Raw genomic sequence first — 20369 nt, 5'->3', positions numbered from 1 at the left:
TATAATCCAATAATATAAAATATATAAAAAATGTAACACTCTCAAAGAGGTTATTATGCATGAGCTAATACTTATAATAATGCAAGGCCTTAAATATAAGGACTTTCACTTGTTGTTTTTTTAAATTGTGATACTAATACTTTTACACAGTGGTGGAGGACATATTCTGATCTTTGCTAGCAATAAAACAATGGAAAAATACTTTATTACAAGTTTTTCATTCAAAATACTACTTAAGTAAAAGTAAGAAAGTATAATCGGCAAAATGTAATGATAATTGAAGTATCAAAAGTAAAAGTGCTTATTATGCAGAAAATTACCCCTGTGAGTATTGTATTGAAATATATATGATATAATTAGATTATTATTATTAATGCACATGTGTAAGTATTATTTTAAGGCAACTGGCAGGGGTGGAGCTGTTTTCAACTACTTTAGTTATATACACTATATTGCTGAGTAGGTCATTGTAACAATGTCTTGCATGTCATGCGTTCTAGCTTATTGTATGTTTTGTATGTAAAATATTAATCGGCAAAGCAAACAGCAACTATAGCTGCACTTTATAAATGTACTGTAGCGAAATAAAAAACAAACAAACATATCTCTCCCTGAAATTGTAGTGTAGAATGAGTATAAAGTACCATAAAATGAAAATACTGAAGTAAAGTAATACCTCAAGAACCTCAAAAGTACTTCAAAAACTGTACTTGAGCAAATGTATTTAACTTAGTTACTTACCACAACTGCTTTTACTACAATATCCAAATGGATCTGAATGCATCTTCCATCGCGGCAGCCATCAACTGTTTTATCCACCTGGGGAAAGCTTGGAGGATAGTTTGGTATTAGTTTATTGTATTTGGCAAATGTTCAAGTTGTTGAAGTTTGCATAATAAAACCTTGGGGGAAGACATGATTTGTGACTTAAGAGTATACCTGGTTGTACTTGGCGCAGTTTAAGACTTTATTAGTGTATGACATTAACCTAGTAGCTTAAAAGTCTCAAATACGAGCAGCAGTAGACACTAGAAGAGTCAAAAAGACATTAAAAGAGTCAAAACCCCACAAAAACTACCTTTAAAGGTGTAAGAGCCCTTGGGAAATAAAAATTAAAAGGTGGAAAACGAACTCTAGTTCGCACCTGACCTTAATTGGCGCCATGCCTCATCTTTCGGCTGTTATTATCGTGTCTCTGTCAGAGAGACCTCAATACCCACAATGCCCCACGGTTTAAATTCAGTCATGTGATTTAACTTCTGACAGGGAGCAGGCTTCGACAACAAGCCTCACTTTGTTATATATGATGTTTTTGACATGAAGCAAACCTAATTGCAATATTGTGGACCTTAAAAAGGCTATTTTCTAAACGCGTACTGAGTTATTATAACCATTGTGTTTGGATATAACGCGACCTAATATAACAATGGCGGAAGTGGAGGAGGTAAGCATAGCGTGCTAACGTTAGCTGGCTAAATGTTGATGATTTTTTACCTAACTGCATCAAAAATAAATAAGAACGACGATTTGTGAATTTTGTCAGCTGTGTTTTTGTTTTATTTAGCTTCTTATCTAACAGTTTTATCATTTCTATAGCGTGGGAGGCGGACATTTGCGAAGTTATCATAGTTTTACAGTGACGTGATATCTGTATTCTCTAAAGAAACATGTAGCAATGCCTCATCTCAACTATGTGTGTTTGAGTTAAAATTAAATTCAAATTCACCAGCCTCCTAATGTCGCTCAATTGTAATTTTTGATGTGTTACTTTGTCGATAATACCTGTTTTTAGATTGTTGAAATTAATTCAAAATGTGTCTTCATTCAGGGAAGAAAAACAAGTGAGGAATTCACAGATGAGTCTGAGGTAAGAAACTCATTAATAATTATCAGTTAGTGCTGCCCTTTCTTTTTCCTGCAAAAAGACGAAGAGTGAGAAGAAGTTTATTTCGAGTCAGCAGCGGCAGGGGAAAAATTACACCCAGAAATGTCACGCAGTTGCACCAGTATGTCGATGTAAAAATGCATTAACAGCAACGTATTCTCTATGTCAGTGGGTGTGAATTGTTCTGTCAGGTATGGGTGATATTTGAATGCAGATAAAGCTCACTGCCCACCGAAAGGACTATAATACATAGCCGGCCGTTATCAACCCAACTAGATCCCTTAAGGATCTTTGTCAGGTTTTGAGAGGTGTCAAACACTCATGAATTACAGATAGCTCTCCAAAATCCATCAATATTATGACTGAGCTTCAGCATGTTACAGTACACCGGCACCTCTGAGATTCTCAAGTAGGCTAAATAAAATATAGTTTTACACATCAGCCTGGCAGGAAGGGGAGTTTGTCTTTATCGGGAGCAAAGAATAGAATGAAATATCAGGGACAGGCTGCAGCGGACGCTTGAACCTCTCTGAAGAAAAGAGTTAAGAGTGAGCAAAACGCAGAGAGCAAAATCCCTGGCTTGTAAATAGAGCTACTACATCCTGTTTTCTTTCTGTGCAAAGTGTTTTCAGTAGTGTAGGACACAAACACTCACAGGGAAACAAGCACCAGGGATAGTGAAATTGTGTGTCTCCTCCAAGTGGCTGCAAGCAGATGATTATTTGCTCAGAATACTGCAATATACTGTGGTTTGCTTGGCGTCTGCTTCTGTTGGTGCTGCTGTTACCTGGTTGACAGCAGCCTTATTAAATGCAGGTAGTGAGGGCCTCTGTGCGCTACACTCTGCTGCTCACAGAAGAAATGGGCAGGATAATAATTTGTCAAAATTGTGGATCTTGAAAGTCAGAGGTATGCTCTTCACTACCTTTGTAATTTGTCCAGACCAGTCTGATTTGTAATGCCAAACACACTATTAAGCCCAGTGGTCAGTGATTTGTTTGGTCTTGTTCTGATCCCTGATCTCTGAACTATTCATATAGTATAGCAGCATATTACACATAATAATACTATAGTAACAGACCTATTGCACCTCTTCATCCTCACTTTAGCACTGAAACAGAATAATCAGATTTACTTGAGAAATTCATACTGGAGAGTCAGGAGAATCGTTGGTCAGGAAGGAAGTACCTGACCAATTACTTGAATCCTAATCAGAGGATTTCTTCCTTGTTAAATTACATTTTTCACAATGTTTACAATTTATATGCTCAATCCCAACTTCATTTAAAGAGGGAAGGCGTCCATTTTTTAACTCTGGTTGTCTGAGAATGTGTCCCAATTTTGTCATTAAATTTGCTTAGATATAACAGCCATGCTACCAAAAAGCAAATATAGTTTAAGTGTTTGAGTCAGAAAAAAAACATGCTGAGTTGGGTGGAGAAGTGGATTTCTTAATGGTTAAGGCCATTGTATCTCAACTGCCAATAGGCAAAGAATATGGCAAAGATGGTTACAACACAAAGGCCAGCTCAGTAGTTGACAAAACAAAGAGCAAGTTACAAGAGATGGCAAAAGTTTGAAATTGGGTAGTTTCTCTCTGGGGATGAAGTTTGCCTTTGTTGTTTGATACGCCTTTGAAACCCGTGACAAATGCCCTCGCATCAGAAATCTCACAACCAGAATACAAAGGAAATAGCCTAGATATGGCGTTGTTGAGTGGGAAAGGATTGTTTTTGAAAATAACATTTTTTCCACGCTATTGTCCCCCACCTCTAACCCAGTAGCACATAATGGCAGACAATGTTTTGAGTTGATGCACCCTCTGGGCAGCCACAGACTGTGCAGCATTGGTTATAAACTGAATTATGAGTCATATCCAGGCTGTGACTGGCCGCAAATGTTGGCTCACGCTGGAAAGCATAACACTGTGGAATACCTTAAGTTTGTTTTATGAAAAGACCAAATTCGTGTATTTCATTGGGGATGAATGGTCTCATGAAAAAATAAAAATTACTTTATGCTGCATTTCATGCAAGGTGATGGAAATTTGTCTGTGCATATATCTCCTGGTACACACATACAAGACATGAATTTCTTTGAAGAGGTCAGAATACATGCAGGATAGGTCTTGCTGGGTTTAGATTCTTTCTCATGGATGCTGCAGCAGTAATGGTGGGCACTGTGGATGTAAAACCGAAATTTATTAGTTACATATTAATTATTGGTGATTGGAAATTGTTGTGGGAATGCTGCTCAAGATTCTTAGGGCTCCCCTTTTTAATTTTCTTTTTTATACAGTAGTATTATATATATGTGTGTATATATGAATGGATGCTGAGATGAAACACTTGATCAATGGAAAATTAATTGGCAACTATTCTGATAATTGTTTAATAATTTCAAGCAAAAATGCCACATGTTCCCTGGTTCCAGATTCTCAAATGTTAGGATTTAAACTCTTGTTTGGGAATAAAGACATTTGAATAACTCAAGTTGGGTTCTTGGATATTATGAAGGGATTTTTTTTTAAATCAAAATATTAATCAACTATGAAAATAATTGCTGCAGCCCTAAATGGATGTTTTCTCTCGTTCAAGATAAATGAAGATGCATGTGGTCTAACATCCTGTATTCTATCTAGAATTTGCAAAAAAATTGAATTTGCATAAAATGGGCTCATGTGACTTCACCTTTTTAAGAATTAAACTACTATAAGCAGCAAACCCTTAAAATATTCCACCATGTAGGAATGGGTGATAATTTTTTCAACAGCTATTGTTGCTATTGTATTGTAATGATATGATAGTAGTGTGTTATGGTTATCCAAAATTCTGTTGCCAAATTTCTAATTCTAAGCAAAATGTAGTTAAAAACCAACAATATGAATTGTCTGGTTTTTTTTTTTGTTTTCTGCTTGTGAAGAGTTTTGTCTGATGTACAGAGGAACACAATTTATTGTATTGAACATTAAGTCAAAAATGCTCCTAAAATTCTTGTGTTCTGATATAGATTTTGAACCATTTTGCTTTAAATTACAAATCCGCTTATTTTCAAGTGCGATGTACTTAACAGTGCCCTGTGGAATTTTCTTGTAGACAGACAAAAGCTATGTTAAAACTCAATGATGTATAACATTGAGTTGTTTACATCCATGTTTACAGGCTAGCTTCTTCTTCTTCACTGTCTTTGTCTGTTGGTGGAATAATGATAAACCAGTGGCAGAAAGTAGATTGCAACGCCTGCGTCCTTTTGTATCCTCAAGCAAACCAAACAAAGCAGGGACCCACATGAAAAAACACTGCTTTATAGCACCACTAGTGGTCAAAAACTCCACAGGGTATCTTTAAGTTGAATTATATTGGTAGCATATGAACTCACGTCAACTCCTTCACAGAGCACATGATTTAAATGACTTGAGGTGGACATTTCATCTGTTTCTGTTTACTGCTTGAAGGGTTTTGTCAGGGGCTTTCAAAAAGCATTGTGTGCTGTAACAATTTTGAAGGGACACTGTGTTGTTGTAATGAATACCTTTAAGATAATGATACAGTAAGTGCCCATCTTGAGAGTGTACTTTTTCAACCAGGAGGAGGAAAGCGAGGAGGAGCCCAAGCTGAAGTATGAGAGGCTCTCCAATGGGGTGACCGAAATCCTCCAGAAGGATGCAGCCAGCTGTATGACCGTCCATGACAAGGTAGAGGTTATAATCCGCCCCCCACAAGGGCATTTCAGTTTCAAGTCCACCCATCTCAAGTAGAGATTTCACATTTTTTATGTACACATTTGAGAGATGTCCTCTTCAAAGTTGATTTTCATCCCCTCTGTTCAATCTGTAATGGCAGGCCATTCTTTTCTCACCTTCCCCTGCTTTTCCTCTCAGGGAGGTACATCAAAAGACACCAGGCGCCATTGTTTTGTCCTGTTTTTATTCCCACTGTTGAATGTTGATATTTTTAAGAGGGCCACTCTCAGCAAGATGGTTAATCATCATGGCACCAGCAGCACACATGCACGCCTGAGCAGAGCAAAAGTCATACCCAGTTATGTCTCATTGCCTGATTTTTTATTTATTTATTTACTACTATTGATTTTCATTTATTTATTTTTACTTTAAGGATTTGGTCTCCCTGGTTTTTTTTTGTTTTTTTTAAACCTCAAAACAGCAACCGTGCCACAGTGAGAGACATTGCTTTTCTGAAATTCTGAATTTGATCTGACTTTCTTTCTTCCTGGGATTTCTGTGGTTGTGTACCTTCTGCCATTCTGATACCTGTGTGGTCACACCAGCCCTCACCACCCTGGCAAACTCCCACAACCTTAAACCCACCGACAGCACATATTGCCTTATGTTGCCTCATATTTTAAGTGTCTGAATCGGAATTTCATTTGAACAATTCCATTCTGATAAATCCCTTTAAAAGTCGCTCCGCCTCACAAGGTTGAACCCTTTATTTATTTATTTTTGGTTATTTTATTTGGGGAGATTGCCGGGGCTCTGTCTGACATGCTCAGCTGTGCCTGTAAATATAAGCATTTCATTATAGACTGCACTGAAGCATGGTGGGCTTGCCGCACATCCACATGCTGGTCTAGAAGGGAGGGGGATTAGGAGGAGGGCATGGAGCAGGGGCTGGGGTGGAAGAACACACACTTAATCTAATACCAAAAGCCCCCAGTTTCTATAATTTTTTGTCCCAGTAGACTCACATGTATACACACACACACACACACACACACACACACACATGCACTTCTGCTGAAGCACAAAACACAGAAACCAGTTGCTGCTCAGTAGAAATAATAGCTCTGTGCTGGGCAGGGAGGCGATTGGTTTGCATGGGGAACATGGGAAGAAGTCAGATGTACAGTGCATTTATTATGCTTAAGCATTTTAATTTAAGGGGGAAAAAATGCCATTTCACACTGTCTGCTTTAATAAATAGGGCTTTTCCACCCCCTGCAATTTCACAGTTTTGCCTCCAAGCCCACCCAATCCCCACTCTGCCCATGTTGCTCCAGCTCCAGGAAACATTTTTTTTTATCCTTTTCCACAGCATTCATCGGCACAAGATTTTTCAAAATCTTGAACTGGTTTCAAATTTCTTATGGTTTAATTTACAATTAATTTATCCCTTTTCAGTTTCTTGCCCTAGGTACCCATTTTGGAAAGGTCTTCCTGCTGGACATCCAAGGAAATGTAACTCAGAAGTTTGAAATTGTGAGTACATCAATATTCTTAAGGTTATATTGATGAAATTCTTTAGGCCTAGTGGAACATACACTACACTTTTTAGCCATGCTAGCGTAGCTCTGCTGATGGCAACATTAGTCTGTCGGTTGGTCCACTATTTTGGTCCAGACAGAAATATCTCAACAACAACTGGATGAATTGCCACGAAATTTGAGCTACACATTGTGATGCTCATTAGTAAATATTAGAATTCCAATACGCTCAATTAAGATGGTGAACATGGTAAACATTACATGATAATAATATTAATAAGAAAAATAATAATATATCTAATATCAACATGTTAGCATTGTCAGTGTTAGCATGTTGCCCTGGTAGCGCTAGCATTTAGCTGAAAGCACTGTTGTGCCTCTGTACAGACTCAAAAAGCTGCTAGCATGGCGTGCTAGGATGCCTTGATCAGTCATTTTGTTCTGTTCAAAATAGTAAAGACAAATAGTGCAGTTCTTTACTTGTAGTTGTCTTTAATTGTTCCTCTATGTACAGTGTTATCCTAGCAAAAGAATTTTAACCCTTTTCTTAAATTGTTTTCAATCTTTCTACAGTGCTCAAAAAAGACCTTAATAACTGAAGCGCTACTGACACAGTCCTTACAGTATTAACAATTATCAGCTGCTGTAATACAGTGTGTTGTACCTTACTAAGCCAAAGTTTTTAAGCATCATACTGGGCAAATGTCTCAATATAAATATCTCCTTGTAACTTACACAATCTTGACTGAAGTGGGCCTTGAGACTCTTCATCAGTGTTCCTGTGTGATTCCATGATTGCTGTGACCATTATTATTCATGGCCCTCGTGTGTGCAAAAACAACACACGATGTCAAATTTTTCTCAAAATGAGGCAAAAGACTCAGACATAACATGTAGAGGTCAGACTGACATGGCCATAGCAAGGATTATAGAAATACTGACATCAACTCTCAGCAACCCACCTCACACCTTGCTCAGAAATTTTTGAGCAGTAGCAAGAAAAAGAATAGAACATTTTTTTCATGTTTTATTTATTCAGTAAATTGTTTAATTGTATTTTCTCAATTTTATTTTTTAACATGAAAGTCTAAACACTGTTTCAAAGCCTTATCGACACCGTTAGGAATACAATTATGGATACTGAATCAGAATTTTTTTGTTGAGCTAAAAGGAAACATAAAAAATACTCTCAAACAATCCAAAAAGACACATTTTGAGGTTTCACATAGGATCTTGAAGGGAAATTTCACACAAGTGATACAATTAATAGGATTCTGGATTTATATCCAGAAATTATATTGCATATCTGATTTAGTTCCACTATTTTTCTACACCCATATATTTCGGCTCGCTTGATGAGTTCTGAGCGATAGTTTAATTTGCAAGTCAGAAAGAATAAGTAATCAAGACTGATGTGGCTGGCACAAAGGAGCACACTGTACCTGCGCTCATGCTTCTAACTGTGGTGTTCCTGCTGAGCACATTGATTCAAGTGCTATTCACCTGAAGAATTCACTGCCAGTTAGTCATTGCCTGAAAGAAACAAGATATGTATTTTGGCCAAATAAAAGAGACACCGCTGAGTTCTGGCAGACGGATCTGTGACGTAGTTTCAAAATCGTCTTGTCAGAATTCAGTAAAAAGCAGACAAAGATTTAATATACCTACAAAATACCCAGGTGAACCTAATGCACTGGAGAAATTGTAAATATATGATAAGCACAAAACTTTTCCTCCTTTAGTCTACACAGAGTCAACCCTTTAGGGATGGCTTTTAAGTAACATTTGCTGTAATTTATGCCATTTGGGTGATCTTTTTATCTAAGGAGCCCTTAGTCTCATGCATGTCTAAAATCTAAAAGCATCAGCAGTGAAGGGACCCCTAACCATCTCAGCATTAATGCCATGTTCTATGAATTGACACATACGGGACTATGCATCCATTACATACTCACATTTTTGCCTTTTGCTTTTTCTGGCATTTCACTTAGTGGGGTTAAATGTCAGCCACCAGCATTTGGCCAGCCACAAAAATATTTGCCCTTGTCTTAGAAAAAATAAAAAAATTTTAAAAAAGCCATGATATTGTGTCTCCGCAGAGTTCAGTGAAGATCAACCAGATCAGTCTGGATGAAAGTGGAGAACATGTGGGCATCTGCTCCGAGGATGGGAAGGTGAGATCTCTCTGTTTATCACTGCTGGTTACTGATCCTTGGTCCTGCAGCAAAGAATCACCAATCAGCGTTTATCATCTTTCATAATTCATCCTCAGATTCATGTAAAACTCATCTTATCACTGCTAAACTTTATGCTAATGATGTGGAACTTGAGGTGTTTGGTAGTGAATTTTTGGAAGGCACTTCTTTTACTGTCAGAGCATTAACTTGGAGTTTTATCTCCACCATATCTACACATAAACCCATATTTTTTTTCACGATGCAGGAATTTATAAAAAGCTCGTACCAATTTTGAAGAGTAGGGAAAAGGATTGCACTCAGATCCGTTGAGCTGTCAGTCAGGCATCAGCCGTCTATGGATACCCTCTCCATGTTCTCCACCTTGCTGTTATCTTGTCTCCTCTCATCATTACCACCATCCTTCATGGATTTTGAAGTCAAGATATGCTCTCTGATATCACCCCCTACACATTTCTAGCACTCTGGTGGCAAAAACAAGATCTTGTCGCACAAAAAGTGGAGCAGACAATTAAAATCAATGCTACAGCAATTGTTTGCCCTCAATCAATTCAGTTGGCTGTTAATCCTTTGAAATCTAACTTAATCCTTAATCACTCGTGCGGCTAAAAAAAAAAAAAGATAGCATCAGAGTTTTATATTTTTCCTATACTTAAAAAAATCTTTGGGGCCTCAGATAAAGGAAAAGGGGGTGTCATGTACTCTAATGGTACATTAGAGTTTGCTGAGGTCAAGTCCAAGATCCCCCTGTTTCTAAGCCCTGCAGGGTTCAAAGAATCAACTTGTCCACTAATTGGTGACCCAGCAGAGAAGTAGGGAGGCGAATCAAAGTCTTTTCTGACCACAATTCCCCCCACTGGCCTCGGATAGTGGCAGAGGCAGCAATTAAAGGAGGAATTTTGAGTTATTCACCTTTGGTTGTCGTTTTGCTGTCTCGTCTCTGTTTCAGGTTCAAGTGTTCGGTCTCTACACAAGAGAGGGCTTCCATGAGAACTTTGACTGTCCCATCAAAGTAAGTTGGTATCGAATTTCCTGAAAACTTAAGTGTCTTAGCATTAATCTGTAACTGCATATAGCAAAGAAAAATCAAATGTCAATCAATCAATCAATCAAACAGTCGAACTTTACGGTCTAATCTGTCACCTATGTATTGTTCCGTAGGTGGTAGCGTTACACCCTCAGTTCACCAGATCAAACTACAAACAGTTTGTCACTGGGGGCAACAAGGTAGGTTTGAGTAGTCCTTTATACTAGTGCAGTTATTATGTACAGTTTTTGCCATTTTTAGGCAATTCCTGCCACGATAATTCATCCTGATTGTGTCCAGGTGAAACCAAATCCTGTAAACCTTTTCACTTTGGTTCAGCTGAAGGTGATGCACAGGCCTTTGTCTGGTTTGAAATGCTCTTACTTTTCTGTCTCTTTGCTGGAGTGCACTTGGGAAAGCTGCCCATTTTCACAAACTGCTGTTTGCTCAGCAGTGTTTGAAAGGCAATGCTTCACAAGCACATCAAACAGATGTCATTATCAAGAAGGTACATAGTCTAAGGATTTCCAGGCATACAGTGATCTCTTTTCTGAATGTTGTCTCTGGTAGGTATGTCACTACAGAAAGTGAAAAGTATTTTAGACATTAGACATTTAGACATTTGTCTATTTTCCGTCGGAAATAAAACCAACAGCGTATTACCACATGCCAAATAAACTGCTATAAACTGAACTGATGTAGCGTCATTGCACGGCCATCCATAAATAAGCTAAACTGACATTTATACAACAGGGGTGAGGAAAAACAACTTTTTCATGAAACCTTATTGTTAGTGTTACTTTGCCATTTTCTTTCAATTGGGGCTGATTCCTCTCAGTTCCAAGTTGTGAAGGCCTCCACAAGGTGCATGCGATGAAAATCAATAAGCCTCAACGGGAGCCACGTCCTGTCAAAGGAAATTCAATTTTGTCTCCACAGCTCTTTTGTCATATCATCTCTTTGTAGAGCAAACTGTTTATTAACATAGCCCAACTGCTGAATTAAACAGCCCACACAACCTACTCTCAGTTTCCTTGGTTAAATTATGTACTTTTTTTTTGGGGGGGGGGGGGGTCTTTTTTGTATCTGTTTATATAGTAAGGAAAGTAACAATGCAGAGTTCGTGAATGACAAGCTTTGTCCACTACAGCACGTACAGCACAAGGCCTGAACGTTAAACCGCTATTGATGAAGTAGATGCAAGGCCGACTTGATGCCACATTGTAATGTGGTTTACAAAAGAAAAAAAAAACCTCACACAATGAAGAAGACAAGGCAGTAAATACGTAGCATAAAAACGTGATGAATTTGTGTTTAAATACTTATTTCTATATTTTACACCACCCACAGCGACTACAATAAATGGTGTGTATCCTAAAGAAGCCTTAACCATTAGGATTAAAATGAGAAGGATGTATGAAGTCATTCATGATGTCAACCATGTGAATCTTTAAAATGACTTCCTCCACCACTGAATGTTAGGCTAATGTGACGCTTTCTCACTCAGATGGATTTGAATGCGCAATCTGTCTTTATTGTCTTTGTGCCTAAATGCTCTGAAGTGTAATTAAGATCTTCATATAAGAATTAAAATCCGGTTCTACTTCATTATTTGCAAGGAAGTTCCCTACAGTTTAAGTTACAGCTATAAGGCTGCTTAACCCTTTTATCAGAGACAGCTCCTGATGGCACGTTCCTGTGTAAAGGAACGTGCCATCAGGATTGTTGTTCATCTACTGCCCTCTGTAGGCGGTACAGAACAACTGCACTCCTGAGTTGCCGTCACTTGACATGACCACTGTGTGGTATTAAATATTTTCCTGATTCTTTCCTGTAAGCTTCTTCTGTATGAAAGAAACTGGTTGAATCGCTGGAAGACGTCTGTTCTACATGAAGGCGAGGGCTCCATCACTAATATCCAGTGGAGAGCTAATCTCATTGCCTGGGCAAACAATGTGGTGAGTGTTGTGTGAGACACCCCAATAAAAAGTACAATATTGAATTTGAAAATGCTAATGTTGTGTTTCTATTGCTTTCTCTCAGGGAGTTAAAATCTATGACATCAGCACAAAACAGCGGATCACCAATGTGCTGCGAGATAATGTCAGTCTAAGGCCTGATATGTACCCATGCAGCCTTTGTTGGAAAGACAACACCACTCTCATTGTTGGCTGGGGTACTTCCATTAAGGTTTGCCTGTTTCTGTCTTAATTTACCATACATTACAGGCACTAGCTGTTGCAGTTTTTCAGTGTAATTTTCTTATTTCGCCTCAGATTTGTGTTGTGAAAGAGCGAAATCCGACGGAAATGAGAGATCTGCCAAGCCGCTATGTGGAAATAGGTATAAAATACACTGCACACTATAAGAAACTGCATAGTAAACTTCATTTGTAGAGCACTTTTCTAAACAAAAGTTACAGTGTGCTTCATGACATAAAAATGATAAAAATATCAAAAGCAAAATTACAAATTGCTTTGCAACATAAATCCAGAACAGGAAACCACAGTGGTGAAATTAAATAAACTTAAAGGGAGGATAAAAGCAAGTCAGATATGAGCCGTGGCTGTGCAGGCTTAAAAAAATGGCATCTTTTCTTGGTTCCTAAAATGCTGATAATTTTGAAGATGTGTGACAAATATATAGAATGTCATGATGGTAGTACTTTGTTTCCACTCCCGTCTTGTAGATGGATTAAATCCACTATAATAAGAGGATAGTATATTTGATTCTCTTCTGTTTGGTTTGTCTTTCTGTGTCTGTTTCAAACAGTGTCTGCGTTTGAGACAGAGTTTTTCATCAGTGGCCTGGCACCGCTGGCAGATCAGCTGGTCACCCTGTTCTTTGTGAAGGAGAACTCTGATCACATGGTAATGACTTTTTTTTTTTATATATATATATATATATATATATATATATATATATATATATATATATATATATATATATATATATATAAAAATGCAGTACAATACAGCACCATCACTAACTAAGATCGAAATCATATAATTCAATTAAAACCTTTATGACAGTGTCAACAAAAACTGGAAATTATAGGCATCATAAAAATATACTTAATGGCAGAACAGTTGTCTTTCGTTGCATTTGACTGCACAGATAAACCTAATAAAGAAGACTATGAGTGTATAATAAAGGGACAAAAATGGAATATAACTTTTTACTCTGTGTGTGTGTGTGTGTGTGTGTGTGTGTGTGTGTGTGTGTGTGTGTGTGTGTGTGTGTGTGTGTGTGTAGGATGAGGAGTTTCGTGCACGGCCCCGTCTGGACATCATCCAGCCCCTCCCCGAGAGCTGCGAGGAAATTTCATCAGACGCGCTGACTGTACGCAACTTCCAAGACAACGAGTGCAGAGACTATCGCCTCGGTGAGACTATTAAAAACCTCCCCAAGAGAAATGTTGCGTGGCCTTTTACTGCGCTCTGATTTCATTATGCATCAACTATCAAATGTCAGCTGTAATGCGCAGTACGCAGAGGCATAAATGTATTTTCATTAACAGAGCATTCAGAGGGAGAGTCGCTTTTCTACATCATCAGTCCCAAAGACATTGTAGTGGCCAAGGAGCGAGACCAAGATGACCATATCGATTGGCTGCTTGAAAAGAAGAAATATGAGGTTTGGATTAATTTTATGAATGCTGCAAAAGGTTACATCCTATAATGTCAGAGTTTAAATTTGTGTCCTATTACTGTGGTTGAACTATGACAGGAGGCTCTGATGGCTGCAGAGATCAGCTTCAAAAACATTAAGAGACATGATGTTCAGAAAATTGGGATGTCTTACATCAACCATTTAGTGGAGAAAGGAGACTATGACAGCGCTGCGAGGTAGGTTTTCCATGTTCTCTAGATGGATTGTAAGTTCATATGTTGAATAAGTTGTACAGTGATGAGGTTTGTGTGAGAGATATTTGAAAAACCAGGGTCCAGTGTACAGAAACTTTAAATTTTAAGTGCTAGATTCAGATCATATATTTAAAAGCAGAATATTTCATTCCTATCATTATTTAAAATTGTAGATAGAAGGAATACCCTTAAACATAATCCAAATTTATTTTCACTAAAATTACCATGATTACTGAGCAGATAAGATGAAGTTCTTGGAATACAGATCCAACTGAGGAACATTTTTCATTTTTAGGGTGATGGAGTTAGCGTGCTATGCACATTCAACTAAAAACTATATAGTGCGACAAAAAAATCTTTTCTCAAGGTATACTTGCTGACCTTTTCCAGAGCTTTAAGCAGGAAGTGGACGTTGAGCTATGTTTTTGTCTAACTACTATTTCCAAGGTCAAGAATGAACTTTCATGCTCAACAACCTTATCATTTTTAGACTGTACGTCCTTGTGATGTATAACATTTATGTTCCTGATTAATTGATGTGACTCTACAGCAAAGAGCATGTCCACTGCTAAAAGTATGACTGATTCGTGTGGGGGTTTTTTTGGGTTTTTTTATTTTTTTTTTTTTTTTTCAATGCAGGAAGTGTCAAAAAGTTCTTGGGAAAAACATGGAACTATGGGAAAATGAAGTCTACAGGTTCAAGACCATTGGACAGCTGAAGGTAGGTTAGGTGCTGTTGGTCAGAATTCAGCAAAAACAAATTTCTGTTTCTTAACAGAACTTGATTATTACAGTTAATGCGGTTATGAATTGATTAAAAAAATGTGATATGTTTGCTTTGGGAAGATTTGTGTCTTTTTTTTCCACCGTGAGTCTCTTATCAATATTGCACCTTTCACCAACTACAGGCCATCAGTCAATATTTACCGAGAGGAGATTTGCGTCTCAGACCGGCCATCTATGAGATGATCTTACACGAATTCCTTAGAACTGATTATGAGGTACTCCATCCTCCAATAGTCTGGTCACCCTGTGACAAATCCAGTATTAAGTAATTAGCTGGTAAACATCATTTAACTTACCTTCTTGTCTTTCTGCAAAAGGGTTTTGCCACACTGATCCGGGAATGGCCTGGAGAGCTTTACAATAACATGGCCATTGTTCAGGCTGTCACAGATCACCTGAAGAAGGATCCCACTAACAGCACTTTGCTCACCACACTGGCTGAACTGTGAGTCACTTCAACATGTGCATTACTTAACCAAGTGAACACATATTTACTGAGTGAAACACAAGATTACAGTTTTTAATCATTATAAATAAATGAAAAACCTTTGTATCTTTATACACATTTATGTGAAATTTAGCGTGACTTGTTTGGTATTTTTGGAAACACTGGGATGTTAAGTATGTCTGTAATGATATTCAAGGGCCCCTGGGGTTGAGGGAGCAATGTAATAGCTTGAAAATAACTGCTGTTTGAAGAAACTGAGACAAAATCATCTACATTTTTAGAGTAACTTGTTGGTCTTTGATGCTTTTGCAGGTACACCTACGACCAGCGGTACGACCGAGCCTTAGAAATCTACCTGAGACTGAGGCACAAAGATGTTTACCAGCTGATCCACAAACACAACCTTTTCTCATCCATAGAGGACAAGATCGTACTTCTCATGGACTTTGATAAAGAGGTAGAAGATGAATCATAGACTGAAAGCATGTTAAGTTTGCATATTATATCGTCATGTTTACATTTTCATTCTATCAGCAAAATAGCTTAAATAAAAAGAAACTGACATTGTATGCTGTTCTCTTTATAATCAAAGGATCTATCAAATAATGTAATTGAAGGTCTTTTTCCAGCTAAGCAATATTCCTTCTGAATTTATGTTGCCAGAAAGCTGTTGACATGCTCCTCGACAATGAAGACAAAATATCAGTAAGTGTACCTCGCACCCATCAGTCTTTTTAGGAATGTTCTGATAAAAACACACTATCCGCTGAATGCTCTTTCTTTTCACTCTGCTGACAGACAGACAGGGTGGTCGAAGAACTTGCACACAGGCCCGAGCTCCTGCATGTGGTGGGTGGAGATACGTATGACTTTAAATATAACAACGTTAAGTCTCAAAATTGAATCCCAGACTGATTTTATTGTCTTGTCTCCACAGTATCTCCATAAATTATTCAAGCGGGACCACCACAAAGGCCAAAAGTACCACGAGAGGCAGATTGGCCTGTATGCCGAGTATGACCGACCTAATCTCTTGCCTTTCCTGAGAGATAGCACACACTGCCCGCTTGAAAAGGTACAGTTCTCACATGTCATCCTACTGCACATCCAAACTTCGAGAAGCTACAAGACATGAATTATGCTGTCTCCTCTTTTCTGTCTTTCTTTCTCAGGCTCTTGAGATTTGTCAGCAGAGGAACTTTGTAGAGGAGACCGTCTTCCTGCTCAGTAAGTGTTAATTAATGTTTGTTTCCCTACTATATTTGAAATGTTTAAAAGGAAACAAATCTAGCATTGTTGCTCCTAGGCAGGATGGGGAACTGCAGACGAGCTCTGCAGATGATCATGGAGGAGCTGGAGGACGTAGACAAAGCCATAGAGTTTGCTAAAGAGCAGGATGATGCAGAACTGTGGGAGGATCTCATCTCTTACTCTATTGACAAACCACGTATGATACAGTATCCTATTGAGTCAATTATTCTGATCCTCTTCCTGTCATTAGTTTGAATCTGTCTTTATTTGTCATTTTCTCACTTTCATAATATTGTTTTTGTTTCCATCTATCTGCTATTGTCACTCTAGCATTCATCACTGGCCTTCTTAATAATATTGGTACTCATGTGGATCCCATTCTGCTCATCCATCGCATAAAGGAGGGCATGGAGATCCCAAACCTCAGAGATTCACTAGTGAAAATCCTTCAGGACTACAATCTACAGGTTAGACGTGTTTTGTCGTAGGTTAGCTTACATTTTCTTTTCACTTACAATCTTTATGATGCAGACATAAAATAAGTTTTTAATCACAGGTACAGGTATGGTCATTGGTGGGTTGCATTAATACTTTGTGTCAACAAATGAGCAGTTTATTCCATCTGAGTACAGCAATACAAGAATACAGCTCCATTTAGAAGAATTTACCATTCTAGCTGGTTTTTTTTCTATAAAAAGTTCAATGACCTTGTTAAAAAATCTAAAAGTAAATCCTCACCTTTTCCCCTCGCTGAAACGTCTAGACTACAAATATGCAAATATTATTAATTTCAAAAGTTAAACACAAGATGTGAAAAATGTCCACTCTCAATGTGTTTGTCCTGGAGGTTTCAAGTTTCCACCTCACACTTGTGTAAGTTACATTTAGTTGTGTCACTAAATCCTGCTCCTGTGCACCTGCTTAAAGTCAGATTTAAGATGAGCACAGAGAAATTCAGAAAACTAGAAGCTAGTGTCAAACTCCTGTTGTTGTTTTGTTTACTTTGTTTTCTTGTGTTCAAGATTCTGTTGAGAGAAGGCTGTAAGAAGATCCTGGTGGCCGACTCCCTCTCCCTGCTACAGAAGATGCACCGAACACAGATGAGAGGGGTCAGGGTCGATGGTGGGTGCAGTTTTCTGGCATTCGTGCAGAAGCAATGGAAATGAAATCCTTTTAAACTGAACTCTCAAAACTGTTGTTGCTGGTTTTATTTTTCAGAGGAGAACATTTGTGAATCATGCCATGCTACAATATTACCATCAGGTAGGTCATTTATGTTGCTATATCCAAGTATTGTATTGTTGTGTCACATTTAAAAGCTATTTGTTGCTCATTTATGCTTCACACCTCTGTTTCAGACATGGCCAAACCCTTCAGCGTGGTGGTGTTTCACTGCAGACACATGTTTCACAAAGAATGTTTGCCATCTCAAGGAACAGTAAATAACTGCGTACAGTTTGTGCCCAAAAAATCACATCATTTCATTTTGTTTAATGTTCGGTTCTACATGAATCATATCCGCCCATCACAAGTGTCTTCAGGCACTATTCTCTTTTATCTGAGACGCTCAAACATAACTCAACTGTCCTATAATGACACTCCTGTAACATTTTCCTCTTCCTTTTTCAGATTCCTGGGGTCCAGTTTTGTAACATCTGCAGTGCGAAGAGGCGAGGGCCAGGAAGTGGAATACTTGAGATGAAAAAGTAACAAGGATTTATGCACTCACAACGTTATTATTGATGCTTTTATCCTCCCCCATTGTTGCTTTCCCTGTACTGTCAGTGCATTGATCAATGAATATCACTTTCCCTCAGTCACTGAACTGTGCACTTGCAAAAATGCAAAACATTTATATCGGATTGTCTCTGTATATTTAAAGCTAACAACTGTAAAGTGCTGTACTCGCTCTGCTTGCCACTAATGTGATTTGGTGATGAAAAGTCTGCAACGTCTGAGAAATAAAATCACATAAAAACTGTGGTAATTATGTACGTCTTCCCCATAACTCAGTTTACGTCAATCCTGTCAAATCAATATGTGTGAGAGGAATTTATTTACAAGTCTGATATTTTTAAAGTTTTATTCAAGAAAAAGTCTGAGTTTAATAAGAGGTCTGTGACATATATTGTAATATGCCAACAATGTTTTCATTCATCAAAAGCCTGGAAAACTTTTAAGAAGAACATCCTCCATAATGTGTGATATTTAGCTATGATCTTTTGCGTGTGGAAATTTTGGGGAATACTGTATTCACATGCACTATTAGTTTTTTGAATATTTATTGGTTTTGCTCCTTTCATATTAACAGAAACTTTGAAGAAAACCAAAAACACATCTATTACCAGGTCACAACTATGTGACCTGGTAATATTGTGCACATCTACAACACTTTGCCAGAACAGAAACCCCAGCTCATTTGTAAGGCCTGATGTCATGATTTTCAGCAGTGGAAGAAGTACTTGGACCCTTTACTTAGTAAAAGTCGTAACATCCCTTTGTGAAAATGCCCTGATAGAAGTAAAAGTCCTATATTCAGAATTTTACTGAAGTAAAAGTACAAAGTTCTGGCCTTTCAAGGTTCTTTATTATTATATATTATATTTTTGGGATATTATTATTGATGAATTAACCTGTAACAGGCATTTAATATTGTACGTAGTTTGGGCAGGGTTAATTTTTCATACTTCATTTGCACTTAAGCAGTTCTGTCGAATGCATAAGAATGCATAATTTGTTTGCTGATCATAAATTTTGTATCTAAAATGTGAACGTTCAAAGTAACATCAGCTGTTTGAGAAGTGTAGTGGAGTAAAATTGCAATATTTCCCTCTGAAACATAGTATATAATACCCCAAAATGGAAATACTCAAGTAAATTACAAGTACCTCACAACTGTACTAAAGGAATATTGGGAAAACAAGAATGCTATAGTCACAATATTTCTTATCTTGTGCTGTGTGTAAGCCCTTTATAAATTGTGTAGTCTACATTTTGGCATGCAATATTCTTATTTGTTATGAATATATTTACACACAGTCTATGGTTTGCTGTGGTGGAAAGTAAAGTACATTTACTTATATACAGATTTATGGTACTTGTACGTTATTTGAGTGGTTCCATTTTCCGATACTTCTACTCCATTGCATTTCAGAGGGATATATTGTACTTTTTACTCCACTGCGTTTATTTTCAGTTCACATACAAACAAATACATCATTCCAGTATTAAACCAGTGTTTTTGACCCCTGATTAAAAAGCAGTAGGGGCCCCTTTTCCTGTTTTATTTGTCTATTAGTTGTTAGTCATTCCTCGAAAGAGACATTTCCACCTCTAAACTTCTCAGTCTTCTCATTTCATTTAAATAACTGTTCATGTGATCCAGTATTTCACAAGAAATCAAAGAACAGAGAAAAGTCAAAAAACTGAAAACAGATTTGTGTATCTGAACTTTGTTTTTCTTCTTTCTTCTCACATAAATCTGAGGGGTCATGAGATGATTAATCTTGTGACCCTTTGGAGGGATCCAGCCCTTAGGTTGGGAAACACTGGATTAAGCTTCCTAACTGTATATGAAGTAGTTACAGTAAAATACTGCTTAAACATTGATTCATCAGTATTGACAATCTAATCTAACACATCTAACACATAATAATATATCAGTCAGAGGTCAGTTTTACTGCAGGAT

General features: G+C 37.7%; 1 protein-coding gene across 2 annotated transcripts; it reads left to right on the top strand.

Annotated features, from left to right (window-relative positions):
• Positions 1 to 1213: 1213 nt before the first annotated feature.
• On the top strand, positions 1214 to 18671 carry vps41 (VPS41 subunit of HOPS complex). Of its 2 annotated transcripts, none has more exons than XM_040127353.1 (28): positions 1214 to 1444; positions 1829 to 1867; positions 5472 to 5579; positions 7026 to 7103; positions 9208 to 9282; positions 10253 to 10315; positions 10465 to 10530; positions 12169 to 12288; positions 12374 to 12520; positions 12607 to 12673; positions 13103 to 13200; positions 13586 to 13715; positions 13851 to 13966; positions 14060 to 14178; positions 14836 to 14917; positions 15105 to 15197; positions 15300 to 15427; positions 15743 to 15887; positions 16094 to 16135; positions 16229 to 16279; positions 16368 to 16505; positions 16603 to 16657; positions 16737 to 16877; positions 17012 to 17148; positions 17704 to 17803; positions 17900 to 17944; positions 18040 to 18119; positions 18311 to 18671. In XM_040127353.1, the coding sequence occupies exons 1-28, from the start codon at positions 1427 to 1429 to the stop codon at positions 18389 to 18391; spliced, it is 2562 nt and encodes an 853-aa protein (XP_039983287.1). In that variant the 5' UTR covers positions 1214 to 1426; the 3' UTR covers positions 18392 to 18671. The 2 variants fall into 2 exon arrangements, with proteins under 2 accessions (XP_039983287.1, XP_039983286.1); XM_040127352.1 differs by having other exon boundaries at positions 18040 to 18131.
• Positions 18672 to 20369: the final 1698 nt, after the last annotated feature.

The sequence above is a fragment of the Xiphias gladius genome, chromosome 5 (assembly GCF_016859285.1).
Source record: "Xiphias gladius isolate SHS-SW01 ecotype Sanya breed wild chromosome 5, ASM1685928v1, whole genome shotgun sequence".
NCBI lineage: Eukaryota > Metazoa > Chordata > Actinopteri > Istiophoriformes > Xiphiidae > Xiphias > Xiphias gladius.
This window is presented reverse-complemented; position numbering and strand designations above follow the sequence as displayed.